The 22,689-nt window shown below is 61.9% G+C and overlaps 2 protein-coding genes across 14 annotated transcripts in view; one reads left to right on the top strand and one right to left on the bottom strand.

The window, feature by feature from the left end:
• Window positions 1-97: 97 nt before the first annotated feature.
• TNFRSF25 (TNF receptor superfamily member 25) lies at window positions 98-4,932 on the top strand. 8 transcript variants are annotated; one of them, XM_077891422.1, is made up of 10 exons: window positions 98-555; window positions 1,314-1,434; window positions 1,610-1,744; window positions 2,089-2,256; window positions 2,358-2,436; window positions 3,056-3,111; window positions 3,211-3,318; window positions 3,522-3,556; window positions 4,012-4,195; window positions 4,395-4,932. In XM_077891422.1, the coding sequence occupies exons 1-10, from the start codon at window positions 508-510 to the stop codon at window positions 4,715-4,717; spliced, it is 1,257 nt and encodes a 418-aa protein (XP_077747548.1). In that variant the 5' UTR covers window positions 98-507; the 3' UTR covers window positions 4,718-4,932. The 8 variants fall into 8 exon arrangements, 7 of the variants coding, with proteins under 7 accessions (XP_077747548.1, XP_077747549.1, XP_077747547.1 ...); XM_077891423.1 differs by having other exon boundaries at window positions 3,525-3,556; XM_077891421.1 differs by having other exon boundaries at window positions 98-777; window positions 3,056-3,318.
• Window positions 4,933-5,138: 206 nt separating this feature from the next.
• The window catches only part of ESPN (espin), a 30,790-nt gene continuing 13,239 nt past the window's right edge, over window positions 5,139-22,689 (bottom strand). Inside the window, exons 4-15 of one of the 6 annotated variants that reach the window (XM_077891412.1) lie at window positions 22,469-22,651; window positions 22,150-22,281; window positions 19,231-19,432; window positions 17,951-18,222; window positions 15,077-15,238; window positions 14,788-14,986; window positions 13,439-13,465; window positions 12,193-12,338; window positions 11,846-12,109; window positions 7,298-7,377; window positions 7,188-7,199; window positions 5,139-6,002 (exon numbers count right to left, since the gene is read on the bottom strand). In XM_077891412.1, coding sequence (XP_077747538.1) covers window positions 5,855-6,002; window positions 7,188-7,199; window positions 7,298-7,377; window positions 11,846-12,109; window positions 12,193-12,338; window positions 13,439-13,465; window positions 14,788-14,986; window positions 15,077-15,238; window positions 17,951-18,222; window positions 19,231-19,432; window positions 22,150-22,281; window positions 22,469-22,651 — 1,827 coding nt within the window. In that variant the 3' untranslated portion in view covers window positions 5,139-5,854. The other 5 variants (XM_077891413.1, XM_077891409.1, XM_077891411.1 and 2 more) reach the window with 5 other exon arrangements.

Genomic DNA, 22,689 nt, shown 5'->3' on the forward strand with positions numbered 1-22,689 from the left:
TCCTCTTAAGCTCTGAGGCAGGCACCTCCTGCTCTTGTCCCCCGCCAGTCTCCCTCCATCTATGGTAAGGGACCACTGGAGGAGACTGCGGTAGAGCAGTAGTGAATTAACAGGGCAGAGGTGACCAGACAAGCACCCCAAGATCAACCCCATCCCCTGCCCCAGCTACGAGGTGGACCCTAGAGCCCCACCACCACCACCGTGAAGTGCTCCCTGCCACGAGGTGCCTCAGAGGGCCCTGCCCTGGGCAGTCCCTGTAAGCTTATGCCAAGGTGGGCAATGTGTCTCAAGGCTCTACTGAGAATGCCCCCTAGGACTCCCCTCCAGGGGAGAGGCCCCTGTACCCACACCCAGACAGTATCTGGGGAGGCTGGGTCTTCCTCCTGAGTAGTTCTGGCCCAACCCTTCATGGCTGAGGGAGGGCTGTGTGGCCCAAAGGAGGGAAGTCACTTCACCTGGAAGTGGTAGTCTCAGGCTTGAGGCTAGAACCCAGGTGTGGGGACCTGAATGCAGCCCTGTCCTGTGTATACCTTGCTGCCCTTGGGGCCACCTCAGGTGAGCTCAGGTGCACAGGGGCAGGCTGCGTGGGCTGGGGGCTCCGCCCTGACCCCCACCCCCGAGGCAGGCTCCTCTGGGCTGCGTGGGGCAGAGTAGGCAGGCAGAGCGGGCGGAGCGGGGGAAGCCCCCAGGCTGGCTCACGCCATTGTCGGAGGGCCCAGCAAGGCGCCGAGAGCCATGGAGTTGCGGCTGGGGGGCTACACGGCAGCGGTGGCTGCGGTGAGTGGGAGCACAGTAGAGGGGGTTGAACGGCCTGACTTCAGGCCCGGGTTGCCGGCTGTGAATGAAGGGGCCCAACTTCCTTGGGAAGTGTGCCAACACCACCACCACCCTCCCTTTCGACTTAGAGACTCAGCTAGTTAGAGGCTTACCCGGGCGGGGCCCTTCCGCTGAAAGGAAACCTCCGCCCGGAGCCTGGAGGGGTATAGGGGCCCCAAGCAGGGAAAGATCTAGGTCCCCCACCTTAGAAAGAGCCCGAGTGGGGATGGGGCTGCCTGAGCCTGCTCCGATGATCTAGTGGAGGAGGGGAAATGTGCTCAGAGCTGCCGGAGACCTCTGCTCTGCTGCTCCGAGCCTGGTCTGCGCCCAGCGAGGGAAGCTGGCTTTCCCCACATTTCCTGCATCCACGGGCACCTCTTCTCAAGAGCCCGAGAAGTGGGCTGCTCTGTGGGCAAGTGTGGGGCCCCTTGAGGTGGGGGAGACAGGGCAGGGCCTGTGCAGCAGCCCTGCTGGAGTGAGCAGTGCCCTTCCTCCAGGTCCTACTCCTGGCACTGCTGGGCGCCCAGGGCCAGCACAGCACTCCTGCTCCTAGGTGCAACTGTGCCTACAATTTCCAGAAGAGGAACGGTCTGTTCTGTTGCAAAGGCTGTCCAGCAGGTGAGTAGCTGCAGAGGCGGGAGGGGTGAGGGGGGAAGTGAGGGCAGACAGAGGAAGATGGGGGTAAGTTGGGGTCAGAAGACAGGGGAGGCCAGGGTGGGGGCAGTAGGAAGCCAGAGAGAGGAAAGACGTGGGAACCCCCTTTGACTATCTGACTTGGGTCTTGTTTCCACAGGGCACTACCTGAAAGGCCCCTGCCTGAAGCCCTGTGGTCCGGCCATCTGCCTTCCATGCCCCTGGGGTACCTTCCTGGCCAGGGAGAACCACCATGAGACCCGCTGTACCCGCTGCCAGGCCTGTGACGAGGAGGGTGAGAACCCTAGTGCTCAGTGTGGGGCTCGTGAGGACAGGCCATGGCCAGGGTATTTCTGAAGAAGGGGGCAGGTTTGGGCTTAACCTCTGGGTGTGACAATCCCTGTGCCCACCTCTCCCAGGCTCTCCACAGTGATCCTGCCCTATGATGCCTTTGCCTCCTCTCATCCTGATGACCCTCCTATCTCTGTGTGCCTGTGATCTGTAGCCATCTCCATACTTCTCTCCCTTTGCGGGTGGCCCTATTTCCATTTCCCAGGGGATTTGTGCCCCCCGCCCCCACTGGGGGCCTCTGGCTCTGAAGGCCTCCATTCTCCCCATCTCTCTGAACAATCTTGCCAGTCTCCCAGGTGGCCCTGAAGAACTGCTCGATGGTGGCGGACACCCACTGTGGCTGTGAGCCAGGCTGGTTCCTGGAGTGCTTGGTCAAGCCCTGCAAGGCTGGCTCTCCCTTCCGCTGCCATCCATGCTCAGACTGCAGGGCTCTGCACCGCCACACACGGGTGCCCTGTGAGTACCCCCATTCTGGGCTACCTACCTACTCCGCCCAATACCTTCTCCCTAATTCCCTCTCTCCCTTCCCGACCCACAAATCATTTCCTGGACTGCAGGTTCTGCCAGAGATAGCGACTGTGGGACCTGCCTGCCTGGCTTCTATGAATATGGCAACAGCTGCGTGTCCTGCCCCACGTAACTTCCTGGCTGCCCCAGGACAGGGAGAGGGAGGCTGGGAGCAGAGTGGGAGCTTGGTCCTTGGACGCTAAAGGGAAATCTGCGTTCACCTTAGGACGGATAAATCGGGGGAGTCTCTTCACCTTCTGTCAGACTTTCCTGTAGTAATCTTTCCAGCTGTATGTTAAGGGAGCATAGGATTTGTCAATTGATAGAGTCATGTTGATACACTTTCAAATCTTGGGCTAAGATTCGAGATCTGCCACTTGCTCTCTGGGAGACCCTGGGGAAGTTACTTCACCTCTCTGATCTGTGGCTTCCCCAGGTGAACATGGTGATGTTAGTAGGTTCTTCCCAGAGCTAAGATTAAGGGGTAAAGCACTTTATTGATTCATCTGCTTAGCCAAGTATGTATTAAGCATCTACCATTTTCCAGAGATGTTCTAGGTGCTGGGGATATGACAGGGAATAAAGTAGGGAAATCCCGGTCTACAGGAAGCTCCATAAATAGTGGTTGTGGGAAGTGTGGCTCCCAGAGAAGAGGCCTGGGGAGGGAAGGGCCTCCGGGATGGAGAAGATGGGTAGCCCCCCTTGACGAGTGCTCCCTCACCTCCCACCCCATCCCCTCTCCTTGCAGGAGCACCCTTGGGAGCTGTCCTGAGCCATGTGTGACTATCTGTGGCTGGAGGCAGAGTAGGTGGTGTGCTGGGAATTTAAGCAGGATGGCTGGGATGGGCCAAGGGGAATTTGGGGGTGGGGGTTTACTACTCACCACTCACCAGCTGTTCTCAGTGTTCTGGGTCCAGGTGCTTCTGGCTGGCCTGGTGGTCCCACTCCTGCTTGGTGCTACCCTGACTTACACATACCACCGCTGCCAACCTTGCAAGCCCATGGTTCCTAGTAAGTACAGGCTGCACACACACATTTTGTAGAGGCACAGGATCAGCTTGGGTAGCTCAGAGCCCACTGACTCCTGATGCAGAGTGGGGAGACTGAGGGAGGGAGTGCTGGGGACAGGGGTGGTACAGGGGAACACAAGAGGGCATGGGCCGGCACTCTAGGAGTCTTGCCTGGTTGCTGATGAGATGCTCTTTGTCTCTCAGCAGATGAAGCTGGGATGGAGGCCTTGACTCTACAGGTAAGCATACAAGTAATATTCTGGGAAGAGAGGGAGCAAAAGATTGGGCCTTATTATAACTCATCATCCCCAGTGTGTGGCACAGGTGCTGGCAGAGTAGACCTAATGAACATCTGTGAGGTCACTGAGTTATCAGTGATGGAATACAGCACGCACCTGCCTCTAAGTGGCTCTCAATCTGATGGGGTCCAGACAGGTTCAGTGGGATGAGTGCCACCATGGTCAGGCCTTGGGCAGAGTTGAGGGAGCCCAGAGAAGGGCAGCCAGGGCAGGGTATTCCAGGCAAAGGAAATAGTTCTTCTGAGCCACAGTGAAAGATTATGGCCAACTGCGGGAGGCAGTCTTGGAGAATGTTTGCTGACTGACCCAAGGAATGGCCACTCCTGGCCAGAGACCTCAGAAAAGGGGCCTTACTTAGCAAACTGGGCTGACCTGGGGCTTCTCTCTGCTTCCAGGCCACCCAACTCTCATCCAGGGAGAGCGCGCACACCCTTCTAGTGCCCCTCAGCAGTAGTGAGAAGAAGGTCCGCGCTGTCCAGTTGGTGGGCAACGGCTGGACCCCTGGTTCCCCCCAGAGCCAGGAGGCGCCTTGTCCGGAGGTGACATGGCCCTGGGACCAGATGCACAGCAGAGCTCTTGGTAAGAGACCTCCCTGGCCTGAGACCTGACCCCATTCTCCCGAGCCCGAGATGAGTACTAGCTTCCTGCGCACCAGCTGCCCACTTCCCATCCCTAGTGGAACGGGTGGAGCTCCCTGGCGGGCCCTGCCTGGGGCTCCCGCCGCCCCCAAGGCCGCAGATCGCACTCCCGCCACTGGCGCTCTCTGGCCCGCCCCCAGAGCCGCCGCCGCCGCCTTCGCCAGCGCCCCCTGCAGGCTCCGCGGCCGCCACGCTCCAGCCGGGCCCGCAGCTCTACGACGTGATGGACGCGGTGCCCGCGCGGCGCTGGAAGGAGTTCGTGCGCACGCTGGGGCTGCGCGAGGCGGAAATCGAGGCCGTGGAGGTGGAGGTCGGCCGCTTCCGCGACCAGCAGTACGAGATGCTCAAGCGCTGGCGTCAGCAGCAGCCCGCGGGCTTGGGCGCCGTCTACGCGGCGCTGGAGCGCATGGGGCTGGACGGCTGCGCCGAGGACCTGCGCAGCCGCCTGCAGCGCGGCCCGTGACTCGGGGGCCCCTGCGGAAGCCCTAAGTACGGTTACTTATGCGTGTAGACATCTTATGTCACTTAATAAGCTCCCGGCGCGGCCCTGCGTAGCAGCGCCCAGCGCCCTCCCCGCCGCGCGACCCCGGGCTTCTGGTCAAGGCCGAGAGGCCGACGGCTCAGCGGTGCCTGGGCCTGACCTCGCTGAGGCCCTCATATTAAATCTGTGAAGGAAAACTACTGCGTGCTGTTTCCGCGGGGCCCGGCCTTGGTTTCCTGGGGGCGGCGGAAGGGGCCGGAAGTCTCGCCGCCCAGGGTCGGGCACCCACGGTGGAGGCCAGTGCGGCGCCTGGCTCCCAGCTGCCCCTCCCGCTCGGCCGTGGCCCAGTCACCCCGATAGCGAGAGGAAGTCGCGGCGACGGCGCGAGAGAGCGGACGTCAGCCCCGGTGGCTGAGAGAGCTTTAATGGGGGTGCGGGATGGCGGGGACCAGGAGGGGGGGAAGCAGGTGGAGACGCGGTGCAGGGCCCCCCGCCCCCGCCTCCCCGCGGGCGCTGCGGAAGGGGCCGGGGTGGGGGGGCAGAGGATGGGCCCCGGAGCGGCAGCCCCGTCCCGCCGGGCAGGTCGCTGTTTTCATCGCTTCTGGTAAACAAATGACTGAGAGGAAGCCCTCGGCGGGGATGGGAAATGTGGCCCGGGCGGGCCGGGCGCAGATCTGGGTCAGGACGGGAGGAAAACCCCTTCCCCGAGCGCGGGGCCTGCCTCCGCCCAGGATGCGCCAGCCACGCGGGTTCCGGGGTGCGGGGGAGGGGGCTGCGGCCCGGCGCACGCCCCGCGGGGAGACCAGGTCGCCACCCACGGGGCCGGGAGAGCTCTGCGAGGCGGTCAACGAACATGCAAATATAAGTAAATCAACATGCAAATCAGCAGCATCTTTTTGCGTCAGCAGCTGGCTTGGGCACTTTTTCTGGGCCCCAGCGGCGGTGGCGGCGGGCGAGCTCCAGCGTCGCCCCGGGCTGGGGGTGCGGGGGCCGGAGCGGGGTCAGGGAGAGGTTCCAGCGCGGGAGGGGAAGGCAGCGCGGCTCCCAGCCCTTCCGCCCCGAGGCCAGGGCGAGGCTGGGGCCCCTCGAGCTCACGGGGCTGCGAGAGGAGGGCTGCATCTAGTACTTAGCGATGTCCCCCTTCTTCAGGATGATCTGTCTCTGCCAGGGCGCCAGCTTGGTCTCGTCGTAGCCCAGCGTCCGCAACTTCTCCGACTGCTCTTTCTCCCTCTGCAGCTCCTCCTGCTTCTGTCGCTCCTCCTCTTTCCTAGGCATAATGTAGGGGCAGAAACCCCCCCGCAACTGTGAGGGGGGTGGGCCAGGCACCCTGGGGGGGTCACGGGTGGGGGCAGGAGCTGGGTTGCCGAGGACAGAGGGACTAACTCGTGGTGGCCAGGGCAAGGGGTTCTGGGGGGCAGAAGGGCTGGGGGACCAGGGACTGGGGTCTGGTCAGGAAGCATAAGGGCAGGGCTGATGGGCACAGAAGGTCTTGGTTGAGGAGCTGGGTGAGTGAGAGGCTGTGGATGAGTTATTGCAGGCTGGGCTTTTACTGGAAATAGTAGTGCTGGGTCAGGAGGTGTGGCAGAGGGTGAGGAGGGGGTGTCTGGGGACAGGACCTGATATGGGGGGCTGGGGCTGGGCTGCTGGAGAACAGAGGGACCACAGTACTGAGATGCAGTGGTGGGTAATTCAGAACAGTTATTATAAAATAGGGGCTGGTGCTCCTGGGTGGCTCAGGGTGTGATCCCAGGGGTCCTGGGATCCAGTCCCACATGGGGCTCCCCAAAGGGAGCCTGCTTCTCCCTCTGCCTATGTCTCGGCCTCTCTCTGTGTCTCTCATGAACAAATAAAGTCTTAAAGAAGTAGGGGCTAGATCTGTGCTGCTGACAAGGCAGCCACTAAATACATGTGGCCACTAAGCATCTGAAATGTCAGAATGAGAAGCATTGTAGGTGTAAATAGCACCTGGCATTTCAAAGACTATGTTTATATGTGTGTGTGTATATATATATATATATATATATTTCATAACTTTTACATTATCTATTGAAGTGATACTTCGATATATTGAGTTAAATAAGATACACATGTTCACCTATATCTTTTTACTTTTTCAAAGTGGCTACAAGAGAATTTAAAATTACATAGTGGCTCGCATTATATTTCTGTCTGCACTGGGCTAGATTCCTGGGGGCAGGAACTATGTTTTGAGGGACAGCGCAAGGTTATTGACACTGAGGTTGGGTTAACCAAAGGTTGTTAGGGCATAAGATATAGACTTTGGGACAGGGGCTTATTGGGGGAGAGAGGTCTGGTGGCATCATTGGAAGCAGAGAGGTTGTGTTACAGACTAGAGTGACAAGGAGATGTGCTCAAGATGGGGCTGGATGAAGAGGCAAAAGACTAAGGAGGTTTGGGGAGGGGTGACAGGTCTGGCCCAGTCCCAACTCACCGCCTCTGCTCCCTAGAAGGAAAAAGAGACAGCATTATTTGGTGCCACCACAGCAGACACAAGATCAAGACATCCTACCAGGCCCTGAAGCTTCTGATTACCCAACTCACCTCTCCTCTTCTAGCTTCTTCCGCAGGAGGTCTCGCCTCCATGCAGGCATGCTGGCCAGCCGGGCTTCCTCCTCTTCCTCCTGAAACACAATCGTTGAGCTTTAGGACCAGCATGGGCTAGGAGGTAGGGGGCCAGAAGGGGCACCCCCAACCCCGGGAGACCTGCAAGAGTCAGGGACAATGGGATACAGATGTTCTTTCACAGGGCAAATCGATAAAGTTGCCTGGCCATGGTCTCCTTAAAGGGCTCTGCCCCCTTGTAACTCCAGCCTCCTGTGTCCTAGAGGGGGCGCCAGAGAGGTCAGACCTAAGGTGTAGGAAAGGACCAGAGAATGAGCTTCTCCACTGGGGCAGGATGACAGATGGCCCCAGGCCCCCAACCCAGACTCTGGGCAGAAACATCCTTGGGCCCCCACAGGCTCAAAGTGGCCTCCACTGGGAAGAATCTTCTGGGCCATGTGTGTCCTGTTCCCAAGTGGAGTAGACACTACCTCTACCACTGTGTGGCTGCATTGACTTGGCAGGAGCAGGGGAGCGGGCATCCAACACAGGCGGCTTACAGCAAAGAGTTTTATTACTTGGATGTTTACAGAGGAGAACACGTCACACAGAACACTACACACGTGGCTCCCTTGACCTCAAAGAAGTAGCTGTGAATTCCAGTGAAAAACCAAGAGAGGAGAGCCACACTGCCCCAAGGGGGACCCATGGTCCCTCACTCAGGGGGCCTGCTTCTTCAACCTGGCTCCAACACAGAGCTAGGCAGGACTGTAGGACCGGGGGGTGGGGTGGGGTGGGGTGGGGGACAGCTGGCTTGCCCTGTGCCCTGCCCTGCCCATTCTGGCCACTGCCCCACATTTGGCCATGGTGGGGTTTCAAAGGCTGTGGCAGCCTGGTCCTCCTGGGCACTCTGGGTTTTCCAAGGCCACCCCGCCGGCTTCTGGGTTCTTCCTGCCGGCTTCTGGCCTCCGGAGGGCATCAGACAGGCATCTGGCCCGGGATTAAGATGCTTGAGTGGAAATTCCGAATTCTCAGATGTCAAAGAGCTCTGCCTCCTTCTCCTTCCAGAAGGAGAAGCTGCGGTCAATATAGCGGCAGATGTCCTCATTGCTGAACTCGCCCATCTCAGACACCAGCTCCAGGGGATCTTCGACAGGGGCTTCGGGACTAGGCGGGTCCCACGTGGGGGGAGGCGCGGCTGGCGGAGGTGGGGTCGGAGGCTGCGGTGCAGGAGCTGGGGCCTCGGGCTGCCCCTCGGGCCAGTCCACCGTGTGGGCCGAAGCGACCTTTTCCGCGGGCTCCTTCTCCTCCTCCTCTTCGTTCTCCTCCCCCTTCTCTCGCTCCTCCTCGGCTTCTTCTTCCCGCGCCGGCTCAGCCTCCGGGCTGTCTCCAAAGAACTGGCGCCTGAGGTCCTCAAAGCCGTCGCTCCAGCTGCGCCGGCCAGCCTCCACCTCCTCGAGCACGACGCGGTGGAAGCGGCGGATGAGCTCCCACGGGTGGCTGCCCAGCCGGTCGAACATCTCGTAGCACAGCAGGTGGCGGAACTTGCGCTCCTCTCGGCTCAGGCCCATCTCGAGCAGCTGGAAGTAGCCAAGCATGAAGAGGTCGAGCGTGAGGCTGTCGTAGCGTGGGGGCGCGCCGCCGTCGAGGGGCGGCAGGAAGTGCTCAGGCCAGTACAGGCCGTGCGCCAGACCCGAGCCGCACGGGGGGCGCGCGGGCACCTGCCGCAGCAGGCTCCGCCAGTGGCCCAGCAGCTTGCCCACCGCCTGCCGCTGCTTCAGCAGGCGCAGCAGCCGCCCGTCGGCGCCGTCGCCTGCCGGCGGCCCGGGTGCCTCAGCGGCCTCGGGGACGGAGCCCGCGCCGGCGGCCACCACGCGGGGCAGCAGTCTGCGTAGGCGCGCCTGGGCATGGCGCCCGGGGCCGCGGAAGGTCCACTTGCGCCAGTGCTCCAGGAAGAGGTAGACGATGCGCTCCTTGCGCATATCTATGTAGTCCTGGACGCCGCGCAGCTCGGTGGAGAGCGGCGGCCGGCGCGCCAGCTGCTCCGGCTCAGGCGGCGCCGCCTGGTGGCCGGGCGCGTCGGGCGGGCCCGGGGCGCTAAGGGAGTCCCCCGCGGCCGGCAAGCCGTTGGCGGCGGGGGCGCTCGCTTCCCCCGCGCCGGCCGCCACGTAGTCCTCCTCTAGGATGGGTTCTCGGCCGGAGGCGCCGGCAGGAAGCGAGAGCTTGTGGCGCGAGCCGCGCGCGGGCGCGGAGCCCTGGGCGCGCAGCTCGTAGACGGCGCGGAGGTGCTGCACCGAGACGCCGCACTCGAGGATCTCGCGCGCCACGGCCTCGCGGCACCAGCTGAGCGAGTGCGAGCGGCCCAGGCAGAGCGGGCCCGGCCGCCAGGGCGCGTCGGGCAGCGGTGCCAGCGGCTGGCCCGTGTCGGCGGCCAGCAGCTCGGCCAGGTGCGCGGGCCGGCCGCCCAGTGCGGCCAGCAGCGTGGCCATGCTCTTGAGCAGCGTGGAGATCTTGCTGCACCAGGCAGGCAGGCTGACGGCGCGGCCGTGCATGCGGCGCGGATCGACGGTGAAGCGCGGCGCCGAAAGGGCGGCCGAGATCGGCAGCAGCTGCTCCAACTCCAGCTCCAGCTGCTCCAGGCGCGCCTCCAGCTTCTGCGCCTTGTGCAACACCTGCAGGTTCTCGATTTGCTGCTCGATGCGGAGGATGTCGGCTTCGGTCATGAGCTCGCCGAAGGGCCCGAGGATGGCGTTGTGCGCGCTGGAGTACCTCCAGCCCTCGCGGGGGTAGCAGCACGAGCTGGCGGCCGTCAGCTAAGGCGGGGAAGACAAGAGAGGGGAGGGAGGCGCGTCTCCCTCTGGCCCGGTTCCCGCAGCGGCCGCCGGGGGCGCCATTTGCATGTCCCGGGTGGTGTAATGGCTCCGCGGGACTGTGTTGGCGGGGATGGGCCGAGCTTGGCCGGCAGGTGGTTACACTGGGGCGAGGCTTCAGCCCAGGCCGCTACTCCGGGCGCTGGCCAGTGTCCTCTGGTTGCTGGCGGGGTCGTTGGGCGCCGTTGCAGAGACAGGGCGGGCAGACGGAGTCTCCACACCTGGCCAGGTTGCTCATTACACCACCGAAGGAACATGCAAAAGGCGTTGAGGCTGCGATGCAAGGCTGCCCCTTCCCCACCCTATCTCAGGTCCGCATCACCTGCAAGCCACCACCGCCCCCCCCCCGCCGCCCCCGCCATGGATGACCCCTTCTCAAGCGCCGCCTGCAGACCCAACTCCCCCTGCGCACGCTAGCAGTGCTCTAACGCCAAAAGAGCTGTCAGGCAGTCCCGTACCAGGAATAATAATCAATTTATGGAGCTAGCTGTGCCAGGAATTTCCGAGTTTCATTCATTCCTCACTTGAGTGTGGGGCTTCTCCAGCTGGGAGTTGGGGGGCTGTCCTCATCCTCACCGGCCTGTCAGTGCATCTACAATGCTTTCTCATAGGCAAATAGGATAAGGCCACTTCCTCCACTTACACCCTCTCCCAGGCTCCCAACTGCTGCAGGAGAAATTTGTTTTCTTCAAAGCCAGACCTTATGATCTGATGCCACTGACCTCTCTCCAGTTCCACCCCTCTCCTACGGTCAAGGAGCCTCCTTGCTCTTTGCCCTACTCGGTTCCCAGGCCACCTCTTGCTCATCTCCCAAGTCTACCTTGGACATCACTTCCTCCTTCCCTAACACTGCCCTCAGCCCAAAGAGGATGGTGGGTTTAAGGCTGCCCCAGACCTCTGCATGCCCTATCACAGTGCCACCTGTCCTGTGACAGCCCAGGTACTGGCCTCCAAAACTCAGGCTCTCACATTATCTTGTTCTGTATCTTTGGGGGCAGTTATCACCCTACTGAGGTGCTGTGTTTGCTTGTTGGCGGACCCCAAGCCGCCCCCTCCCCACGTGGCCACCTTGAAAAGGCCCTGATATATTCATTATGAATCCCCAGAGGCTACAACAGTGTATGTCACATACATAGCACCCAAGAAACATGTGTTGAGTGGATCAATGGCAAACGCCCTGCCAGCCAGTAATGAGCAATCATCTGACAGATAAGAAAACTGAGGCTGGCTGAGTCTCGGTATCAGTGGCTGGAAAGTGGCCATGCAGGGGCAGGGCCCAGGCTAGTCTGTTCGCAACCAAAAGCCTGTCACCTACTGCGTGTGGTCCCTGGACCAGCACAGTCAGGAGCTTCCTAGAAGCATGGGATCTCGGTCCCACCCAGGGCTCCTGAATCAGAATAGGCATTTTTACAAGATCTCAAGCAACCTGAGCTGCCTTAGAGTTGGATGAACTTTGCCATCTTACTAAAGGACATGCTACTGGAGGTGGGGGTTGGGGTGGAGACTGGGAACATTCCCAGTGGACAGGCAGATCGTCCAGTCCTGCTATCTGCCCCCACCCCAAGGTTACGGGAGCTGGCTGCAGTGGAAGGGACCAGCAGGCTGGGGTAAGGTGGGGGATGGGCCAAGGGCCCCACCGCAGACCTGTGGGCCCTCTGGGAAGCCCCACCCCACCCACCTTCCGCCTCTGTTCTTCCTCCTCCTGCATCTTCAGCTGCAGTTTCCGCACCATCACCTGGCGCTTCCACTCAGGGATGGGCCGGCCCTGCTCGTCGTGTGTGGGGATGAGTGCCTCCACATCCAGCTGAACACCAGGCGCCGGGGTGGCAGGCGGTGCCGGCGCCACGCTGCCATTGAGCAGTGGCTGGGGCCCTGCAGCCGGTGGGGTGGGGCTGCGGGCCCGTGAAGGCGCAGGCGATGCCTGGGGCAGCGGCAAGTCTGGCTGCAGGGAGAAGTGGTGACACTGAGTGCCTGGTGAGCAGGGGTGAGAGGAGCTGGGGCAGGAGTGCCCGGCCCACTGCCTACCTGGGAGATGGGCTGCCCGCTGCCCGAGAACACTGTCGTCAGCCCTTTGCTCTGCGGTGTCGGCTTCAGACTCTTGCCAGCCTTGATCTCAGCCAGTAGCTCGGAGTTGTCACCCGTCGGGGACATCATGTTGAAAGACTTGGTGCCTGCACAGAGGCAGGAGAGGAGGTGCTGGCCGCTGGTGGCCCGCCGACCCGCACCTGCCCCTCTGCTGTCCCCTCCCCAAGTCAGGAGGTGCCCAGGCCCTAGATGGCAGCTCTCCAGATCCCAGGCTCCCTGGGCGGCTCTCAGGGGTGCCAAGGGGGCATCCCCGCTCACGGGGCCCCACCATCTTCCCAGCCCTACTCACGGGACATGGGGGCCCCTCCTGGAGGCCTCTGGGAGTACATGCTGGCTCCTGGCCCTGCGCTGGGTACTCCAGAGAATGTCTCCACCCAGTACACTGACTGACCAGCTCTAAGACACTACCTGGGGGCCAGCCACCTGACCTTTGTCCTGGGTTCCCTGGCTCGGCCCTGCCGGGGTGGAGTCTCCCTCCAGCCCTCTCTGCATCAGCAAAGCTCAGTGACCCTTGGACTGAGTCACCTGGGGCCTCCATGGCTATATGGACTCAGAACCCTGGATGCCAGAGCCCAGCCGGTCTCCTCCCCGCCCCCCATACACACAGACAGACACACGCGCAGACACACTGGTTGCAAGCCCGTAGCACACTTATGGCAAAGCGCTGCTCAGCTCTGGGGGACCTAGAAAAGCGGAGCCCTTACTAAGGATATGGGGTGAAGGCACCCAGGAAGAAGGGCCAGGTGAAAAACATGCAAATATCCAGTGCTTGGAGTTTGCATTTTCTGACAAGGCTGGCAGAGGTGACTGGGGTCTGGGAAGGGCTGTCTTTAGAGACTGAGGAGGGGGTGAGGGCTGGGTGAGGGCAACAAAACAGGCCGATGGCTTTTAGGTTCCCCGGCACTGGGGATCCTAGAGCAATAAGCAGGAAGGGTAAAAAGAAAAGGTGCCAGGCAGGCACTGGCAACAGGTCCATTTTTTTAGGCAAAACCGACAGCCATGGGCAGAATTTGTGGGTGTGCATGCGGGTGTGGTGGAGGGAGGCAGGTAGCTGTAGTGTGGAGGACCCTGGCCTTCTGGCCCTTGGCCCTGCCCTTTATAAAGGGTCTTTGGGCTTTGACTTCCCCGAGCGTGCCTTGGTCCCCGCCCCGCACCTCAGCCAGGAGCCACGCACGCAGCTACTCACTCTTCCTGTGCCTCAGGACTCTCACTTCTAGGGACCGAGAGGAGAGAAGTGACAGCGAAGTTAGGAGGGGTAGGGGGCTTGGGTGAGGCTAGGACAGCGGGGGACAGCAAGAAGAGGGCGGGCAAGAGGAGGGGGAGATGCGCAGAGGAGGGGAGAGAGGAGAGGACAAATTTTCCAGCTCATGTGACCCTGGCTCAGGCTGCTCTGGGGCTCTGCAAGGGTGGTCCGCCCAGTTCCAGCGCTTACTGGTCCCTGAGGATTGGGTAGGGCTGCCACTGGCCCTGGCCCCCCTAGCAAGGGCCTCAGTCTTGGCATTGGGCTGGGAGAGGGCACCCAGCCCAGGCTCTGCTGAGAAGGGGTGTCTGGAGAAGCCCAGTCTATTTTTTTCTGTTCCTAACTTCAGTCTTGCACCAGATAGACAAAGCTAGCCCCAGAGGTGGGGGCCGTTCTGGAAGCTCAATTGGTGATGAGTGTGCTACCATGGGCTCTGGTATGCAGAGGCTGAGGCTCCTTAGGTAACTGAAGGAGCCCAGGCTGGTCCTACCCCGGACTATTATAGCCTTGCACTCCTAGTTAGGGAGATGAAGCTTAGGGAGATGTAGCACTGAGTATCAGCCCCCCTCTCCCAGGCTTGGGTGGGAGCATCAGCACCTAGGCACCACCTCCTGGGCCTTGCAGGAGCCCTGGCATACTACATACTGACCCATGTTACAGAAGAGAAGCTCAGGAATCCTGCTCACCACTTTAGACCTTACAAAGGATGTGGGGCAGGGCAGGGACGGGGAAGGGGTCATCAGGAGGGAAAGGGCAGGGCATGGTGGGTCACTGGCCTAGTCCCCATAGCCAGGTTCTAGCTGGCCTGGCCTGGGACCCCCCCGGGGGGGGGGCACGGGGATCTGGCTGGGAAGAGTCCCTCAGGCATCTAAGAGCTCGGGCTGTAGCTAGCTTGAAAGAACAAGAGAAAGAGGTGAGGAGCAGAAGAGAGACTTAGGACAGATATGGGGCAGGAAGAAGGTTGGCCAGCAGCTGCCTCCTTGAAACTAGTTCTCCCTCTGAGAGCTCCCCATTAGCACCAGCTCATTAGAAACACCAGCCAGCAGAGCTGGGAGGCCTTCTCTGCTGGATGGGACATGGGCCTAGGGACGGAAGGGGACCGGACTGAGAGGTCACACTCAAGCGACTCAGAACCTTCCCTTCGGGTCGAGCCCTCACTGGGCTGGGGGCTGCAGCAGGAAGAGCAAGTAGGAAAAGAGAAGGCACTAGGGCAGTCGCAGCTGGGAGGGGAGCGATGGCGAGGTTTCCCACCCCTCCAGGGCTAGCGCCGCCCCCCACCCTCCGCCCCTACTCACTGCCAGTGGACGAGGAGGAGCGACGCTGCCCGCAGCCAGGGCCGGCGCCCTCGAAGGGCAGGGGCGGAGCAGGCGGCGGCGAGCAGAGGGCCTCCGGCAGGGGCGGCGGGGGCGGCGGGGGCGGCGGGGGCAGCTCCCTGGATGCCTTGGGGTCCGCGGCGCAGCCGTTATGCACGGGGTTCCCGGGGAGCAGCGCCGCCTGCGGGGGAGCGGAGGAGCTGGCGAGTGAGAAGCCGGAGGCCGGGCTGGGTCCCCGGCGGCCGGCGGGCGCGGGCGGGCAGGCACGCACCTCCTCGCTGTGCGCCATGCCGGGGCCCGCGGGCAGCGGCTCCCCGGGACAGCGGCCCAGCTGCCGGTAGTAGTCCCCCGTGCTGGGCTGCTTGCTGAAGGCGCGGGGCTTGCGGCCCGAGTCCTGCCTCCTCAGCCCGTTGTGGCCGTCGCGGGAGCTCAGCTGCGGGAAGACAGCGGTGCGGGGGCTTCAGCCACTGGTTACCGATGCCTCCCACGCCCCGCCCCCCCGGCTCGCAATTCCTGGGGCTCGCGGCCAGCGGCCGTCGAAGGGCGCAGCCAACCGGGCTCCCGGACCCTCTTGTTCTCAGAGCGGGGATGGGGCGAGGGTCCCGGGGAAGGGCGGGCTCGGTCGGCCTTTCAGGGAGGGGTTCTGGGCGCGGGCCAAGAGCCACAGGGGCCCCCACTGAGGCTAGAAGGGGCGGGACCAGGGGCGGGTTGGTCCAGCCCAGTCGCCAGGGGGAGCTGGTGAAGGGGCAGCTCGCAGTTTGGGCAGCGCTAAGGCCTCAGCCTCACCCAGCTCCCGGCCACCGGACCGTCCCGCTCCTCCCGCAGGCTCTGCCGAACCCTCTCCTTCGGGGACCCCGGCTCCCAGGGGGCCCCACTCAGGGCCCTCGTCCCGTTAGGCTTCCGCTGGCCCAGGGCTCTCGCCACCCGTCCCCGGGGCTGCTCCTACCTGCGCCAGTGCCGGTGGCCCCCGCTGTGCACCTGGTGGCGGGGGCGGCCTGGACCCAACACCTGCGCTACTCGATCCTTCCTCTCAGGTTACAGCCCAGCCCTTGCCCGCCCGCGCCTAAGAGCGCCTATGAGCTCTGCCGGCCTGACATCACCCGAGGCCCGCCAATCCCGGGTTGACCCACTCGCACCCATAGGGGACGCCACGGGGGCTCCAAGTGCATCATGCCACAGCCTGCCGCTGCGCCTTACCTGTCCAGCGAACCAGATGTGGATACGCCCCCAGTGCCCCTCTCCCTCCGCTAGGCGCTGGGCATCCTGGCCTTCAGCCCCCTCTGCCTCCCTCAAACTGGCCCCTCCACACCGGGTGGACAGAAAGCGGGCCCGACCACAAGCAGTGGAGCCCCCCGTATTTGGTACCCCCGGGTTCCGGGTCATGCCCCCGCCCTTCCCCTCCCTTCCCCTCCCGCATCTGGAAACCATCGACATCCGCGTAAGTGACACCGACACCCGCGCCTAAGCCTCAGGTTTCAGGAGCGGCCAGGCGGGCTCGGATGACAGCGCGGTGGCCCGCCCCGTCGCAGCTGCCCCCCCCCCCCGCCCCCGCTAAGCCCAGCCCAGGGAACAGGACATGGGGCTTGCAGGGCCAAAGGCCAAGCCACCGTGCGGGGGGCTGCCCCCTGTTCCACCCCCCGCCCCTGCGTCCCTGCAGCGGCCCCGAACCTCCAGGCCCCACCCGAATGGGCTCTCGTTGCAGGAAACCCGACACCACAGGATTTGTTTTCTGGGACAGTCCGCCCCCTCGGCGCCCCCTGCAGCCCCGAGGCGCGGATGCCACGACCCTGCTCCCGAGGCGGTCAGGCAACTGCGGGGGGGGGGGGGGGGGGGGACGAGGAGGGGGGCAGAGGCAGGGGCCGCGGGCACAATGGGCACACAAAGGGCCCTTTGTGAAGCTGCCCAATGCCTGCGGCCCTGCACGCACGCACGGGGTAGGGGCACGGGACCTCGACATCCTGGTGCTCAGGGGAGTGGAGGCAACTGTCTGGGCCACCTGTCCTGTCGCTTTGGGCAGGGCTCACACAGCTGCCCTGAGGGAAAGTTGGTGACCTGTGGCCCTCTCTGGTCCTCTCCTGGGCCCTCTCCACCTCAGAGAGATGAAAGGGGAACCCGACTGACAGCTTGCTCCAAGATGGCACAAGGACAAGGTGGAGCCCCTGTGGTGGTTGTCATTCCCCTCCCCAACCCGGTGACCTGGAGACCTGGGTCACCTGTGGGCAAACTGGTTACTTAGCTCCACTCTGGAGTGGCTTGCTTTGGGCTGGAGAGATAACCAAAGGTTAGGGCTCCCACAGGACCCTCGGTGGCCTCTACCCCATACTCAGCCACCTGTGGTCTCGGGTTGTCCCTCCCAGCCCAGCCCAGCCTTATTCTGCCCTGCTGGCCAAGACCTAGGCTCCCTGCCTAGGACTCTCGGCTACTCAGAACAGCTCTCTGGCTCCAGAGTTTCAGCCAGGAGCCCAGAGGCCCTGACATCCTGGCATTGCATCCTCTGTGCCCACACTGGACACAGACACCTTCCCATAAGCTGGCTTCTCCCCCATGGCTCCTATCTCAGGACCACCCCTTCCACCAACCTGGCCACTCAAAGCCCCAAACTCAGGAGCCAGCTTCAGCCTCACCCCTCCCTCAGCCCCACCCTGAGTGCTGAGTCCTGTTAGTGCTCTCTCTCCCTGCCTCTACCCTCCTCCTGGCCCTTCACAGCTGTGCCACCTGCATCTCCTACCTGGAAGACACCCCCTTGGGGGCCATTCTCCACCTGAGCCTGGGGCTATGGGCATGTGCAGGTCTGTGGAGAGGCAGTTTGCACATATGCTTTGCCAATTCCAAGACCACCCTGCCACTCTGTGCAAGAGGTGAGGGAGGACTCAGCTCCCTGAGAGGCAAAACTGCCTGGTAATATGTTCCTTCACTCACCCTAGCTCCCGAGAGGGTAGTGGCTTTGTCTTCCTCATCTCCCTGTCCCCCGTGTCGAGCCCTGGGTCCCCATGGGGCTGGCCAGGAGCTTTGGCTCTTGAATAAGCCACACTGGCCCAGAGACCCCCACCCTGTGCCCATGAACCAGGCAGATTCTTGGCCTCAAGGGCTGCCTATCAACCCAGTCTTGGTGCTGGGAGGCGGGCAGGGGGTTAATGTTCGCTACCTCCTTCTTGAGGGCCTCCGTCTCCACGTGGCGGAGTTTGTTCTTGGTCTGTATGTAGATATCAGCTGCATGTGGCCCCATGGGGGGCTGGGGAGCTGGGTAGCCTGGTGGGGGAGGGGGCAGTTGGGTGCTCAGGGGTGGGGGCGGTGGAGGGAAACTGGGTGGTGGTGGCAGTGGTGTGGTTCTCTCCGTCTTGCCCCGGGGACGGCCCAGTTCCGGGCTCAGCATGTCCATGTAGCTTTGTATATCTGCAGCTCTTGAGCTGGAAAGCCCTGGGGAGGGAGGGATTTGGGAGTTTGCAGAGAGGCTGTCCCCCGGGACTGAGACCCCTTTCTACCCGGAAGCAACCAGCCAAAGGGTAAGGTGGGTTTGGGATGCGGCCAGGTATGGCTCCACTGTGGGCTTCAGCAGTGCAGGGCCCACCTCACCCCACCTCACCCCACCCTCCCCTGCCCTGCCCTCCCCTAGCTCTGGGTGCATTGGGGAAAGGACATGCACTCAAGTTTGGAGGGGGACCCCCCAGGGGGCTTTCCACTCCAGGGTATGGAGAGAGCTCCTCTGGTCACACCTAGCAGGGTGGTGTGGCAGGAGCATGGACGGCCACCCCCCAAAACCGCAGGGCACCCCACCATCTCTGCAGGCCCCTGCCTGGCGGCTTGAAGCAGGTATCACAGGTAGATGGACACTCAAGCTCAGGGTGTGGTCAGCGTGTGTATACACACATGCCTGGCTTCTGCCAAGTGTTTGTACATTCACATGTTTGTGAGCACATGCATGGGTTCTTTGTATTTACAAATGTGTTTGCATTGGTCTGTGGACACGGGGTGCATTTCTGCGTGTGTTTACATGTGCACAAACATCTGGAGTATGAAAATGGAAGGCTTTGCTGTAGTGCATGTGTGTGCGTGCATCTGCAACCATGCTGTATGTGTGGTTGTGAATTCCTATCTGTACACTGTGCCTACACATGTACAAGTGTGCACTTTTGAGTGTGAATAGGTGTGTGTAAAAGTCTGGGTTACACTGTGTGTGTGAGGATGATTACTCATTTTCAGGGTGCATGTGGATTTTGTCTCTATATGCACATAGGCTTGTGTTGTGATGAGCACACACAGCACAAGTGTCATCTGCCTCTCACCAGAACCAGCAGCCCCTCCTGGTGACCTGGGCAGCCTCCAGCGCCAGCCATGGGAAGAGTGTCCCTGATGCTGGCCCTCAGGGACCCATGGCCAGTCCCAGTCTATGCTCCCCCCTCCCTCTTCCCAGCCTGGCCCACTCACCGCGTGGGGGGCGCTGGCCCTTGATGCTGGAGTGGCTGGAGGAGCAGGAGTCATAGTTGGAGAGGGTGCTGGTGGGTGAGCTGAGGTCAAAGTTCAGTGGCTGGACCGACATGGTGGTATTGGGTGAAGACATGCCAGAGTCAGGCTGCTTGGTCTCCAGCTCCGCAGATGGATCCCGGGACAGAACACGGTGCTCCACACTCTGAGCAGGAGGGGAGGCGACGAGGACAGCCTGACCTGAAGACCGGTGCTCTCCAGGCCAGGGTCCTGCTCAGGCATGTCTTTGCTGTGTGACCTAGGCTGAGCCGTTTCTTTTTCTGGGCTTTCTCCCCATTCTGAGAATGTCTCTCAGGTTCTTCCCAGGCCAAGATTCAAGCCCAGCCCCCTGGCAGCAGGACCACAGGTTCCTGGGAAACTCCTACCCTGGCCACACCTTGCTCAGGTGGGGTGGAGAGACTGTCAGAAGGGGGGGGCCATCTGGACCCCAAGCGGAAGACTGCCATGGCACCAGCCTTCTCCTTCCTCATCAGAGAGACTGAGCTCCACTGTATCTGTGGTGAGGGGCTCAGGTGCCACAGCCACTGGGGGTAGGGGAGGATGCAGGGACCCCATAGCTTACATGAAAGACTAATTCTCCACTACCTGGCCAGTAGCCCTTGTGCCTCCATGCCCTACTGGGGCAGATTCCAACCCCAGCCCAGCCCCACTCTCCTGATGGGGCCCTTGGAGAAAGGGAGGGGCTTAGGGTGGCCCAGCTGAGTCTGGTGGGCAGTCCTAGGTCAGGCCGTAAGCCTGCTGTCCCCCCACCACTGTCTGTGCACCTGCCCACAGGCCTGACCCTCCTGGCATGGGGGTGGGCTGGGGTAGGGGTCCTGCTTACGTTGCCCATGCTGGCCTTGCTGCTGGCAAGCCTGCTCGCTGGCTCTGGTGGCTGCCTCCTGCCCAAGCCTGCTTCTCCCTGCCCGCGGCCCTCTCCTTGCCTGAGAAGTGTCACAGGCCCCTCGGGAGTGGGAGGCAAGCCTAGCACCAGGTAACAGCTCAGCAGTCATGCTCATTGGCCCTGTAATTAGGGGCTCTGTGGGAGTGTTTGCCTTTTCTGGGGCAGCAACCTGCATGGTTTAGGTCTGTCACTGCTGCAGCTGGGCCTGTCTGGGTGAGGGGACCAAGGCCCCCCCTACCCCACCCAGTTCAGGGGGGCCAGGGCCAGCTGACCATTCCGTGAGCCAAGGGAAAGCATAGGGGCTGGCCTGGGTGGAGGTGGGAAAATGCTCTTTTTGTGGCTGACAGCATGGGCACTGGGGGTGCCCAGCCCCAACCCCATTGATAACAGAGGTTAGGGGCACAGCCTCTCCAGCCTGGAATGCTGGCTTCAAATGTCACCTCTCCCACTTACTAGCTAAGCGACCTTGGGCAAATCACTTATCCTTTCTGTACTTAAAGAGAGAGAGCCTGCAGTGGGGAGTGGGGGGGGGGGGCAGGGTATAAAAGGCCAGAGGGAGAGGGAGAATCTTAAGCAGGCTCCATGCCCAGTGCAGAGTGGAGCTCCATCTCACGACCCGAAGATCATGACCTGAGCTGAAATCAAGAGTCAGATGCTTAACAGACTGAGCCACCCAGGTGCCCCTTAGTTTCTTTACCTGTAAATGAGGATAACAGTATTTCTTGCCTCATGAGGATATAAGAAAGATTTTAAAAGTTAGTGAAATCCCAGGGAGTAGGGTGGTCGGTAAACGCCATATATGTCAACTGTTAGTATTAATTTCTGATGGCGACTGAGGTTCTACTATAAAGCACCGGGCAGAGTACCTGCTGGAGTCAGAATTCACGGAGTGGTGTCTGTTGCAATTGTAGTCGCTGTTAAGAGGGGCTGGAGGGGCTGGGGCTTTGTGCCACCCCCACCCCATCCTTGAAACTCTCAGTGGGAAAGAACCACCTCTTGTGCAGAAATGCCTTCACAGCATCCACCCATTTGTACACCCTGCCAACAGGGTGCTCACTATCTGTTGGACCCTTGCTCTCTCTGGGTGGCCTCTCGGGGGTGGGGGGAATTCTTCCTCAGGTCCAGCTGCAGTTTCAGAACCCCTGGGCCTTGCTGTGCTCTGGAGCACCCAGAACCAGGGTGCCCTGCCCTGTGCTTGCAGACAGTGCAATGGCAGGATGAGGACATCCCACCTTCTCCCCTCCAGGTATCATTTCCTAGCCCCTCTTCTGGCCAGGCTGCCCCCTGGCACTGGTCCTCCTGAAGACACCTGGGAGACCCACCCTCCATCCTCCCCCGTGCCCCAAAGCAAGCATTATATCAGATGAGTCAGCGCCCTGGACTTGGAGCCAACCGCACCTGAGCTCAAGTCTCAGGAGGTGACTTCACAGCTGTGCAACCATAATAAAATCATTTAAAAAAGATGATACAAGTTTCTAGTTATGAAGTAACCATGAAGTGAGCAAACACACAGTGTAGTGATCAAGCAGTGGCTCTAGGCCATGCCACTCAGCTCCACCATTTAACAGCTGTGTGACCTTGGGTGAGTTAGGACACTAACACCACCTCCTCTGAGGCGGTGGAGAGTTAGTTACATGAGCTACTAGTGTGGGCTGTGGGCCGGCGAATGAACTTGACTATTCCCATCGGTATGTAAGTGTCCTGTGATTTCTCCAGGCCTTCTTCCTTACCAGGACGACGCTGGTCCTCTTGCCCTTGGCCCTTTCTCCTTCACCCTCTCACCCTCAGTGGTCAGTGGTTCTGGGCTGAGAGAGCGTGATGGTCTGCGGTATTTTCTCATTGTGTGACCTCGGACAAGGGGCTCCAGGTCTCGAAACTCAGCTTCTTCCGTGGTAAAGGGGTAAGAACACCTACCGCTGGGGAGAGGTGGGAATGGGGTGGGGGACGACATAACCGGGGAGCAGCGCCGGGGGTCGTACCAGGTTCTCCACGGTGCGCAGGTAGCGGGTGCAGTGGCTGTGGCCGTTGTAGTCCGAGAGGTCGGCGGCAGTGTATCCGTCGCGGTCGCGGACGTCCAGCTCCGCGCCGTTCACTACCAGGATCTGGCAGCACTGCGGGGGGCCACGTACTGAGGACCCCGCCGCTCGCCGGGACCCCCGCCCCGCCGCAGGGCTGTGCCGACAGTTCGGCGCCAGCAGAGGGCGCCCGGCCCCGCCCGGCCCGCCCGCTCCAGCCCCGCCCCTCCAGCCAGCCGCGCCCCTCCCCCCAGCCCCGCCCCGCCCCCAGCCCCGCCCCTACCTCCAGCTCCCCGTTTTCAGCGGCGTCATGCAGCGGGGTCCCGCCCCACAGGTCGGCCGAGATCTCGCCGCCGTGCAGCAGGAGCCAGCTGAGCACTTTGGCGTGGCCGCGGCTCGCCGCGAAGTGCATGGCGGTGGCGCCATCCTTGTCCTGCTCCGACAGGCTCACGTCGGTGCAGCTCACCTGGGCGGGAGGGGGTGCGGGAAAGGGGGGGGCTGGGC

Source organism: Canis aureus, chromosome 3 (genome assembly GCF_053574225.1).
Source record: "Canis aureus isolate CA01 chromosome 3, VMU_Caureus_v.1.0, whole genome shotgun sequence".
Taxonomy (NCBI): domain Eukaryota; kingdom Metazoa; phylum Chordata; class Mammalia; order Carnivora; family Canidae; genus Canis; species Canis aureus.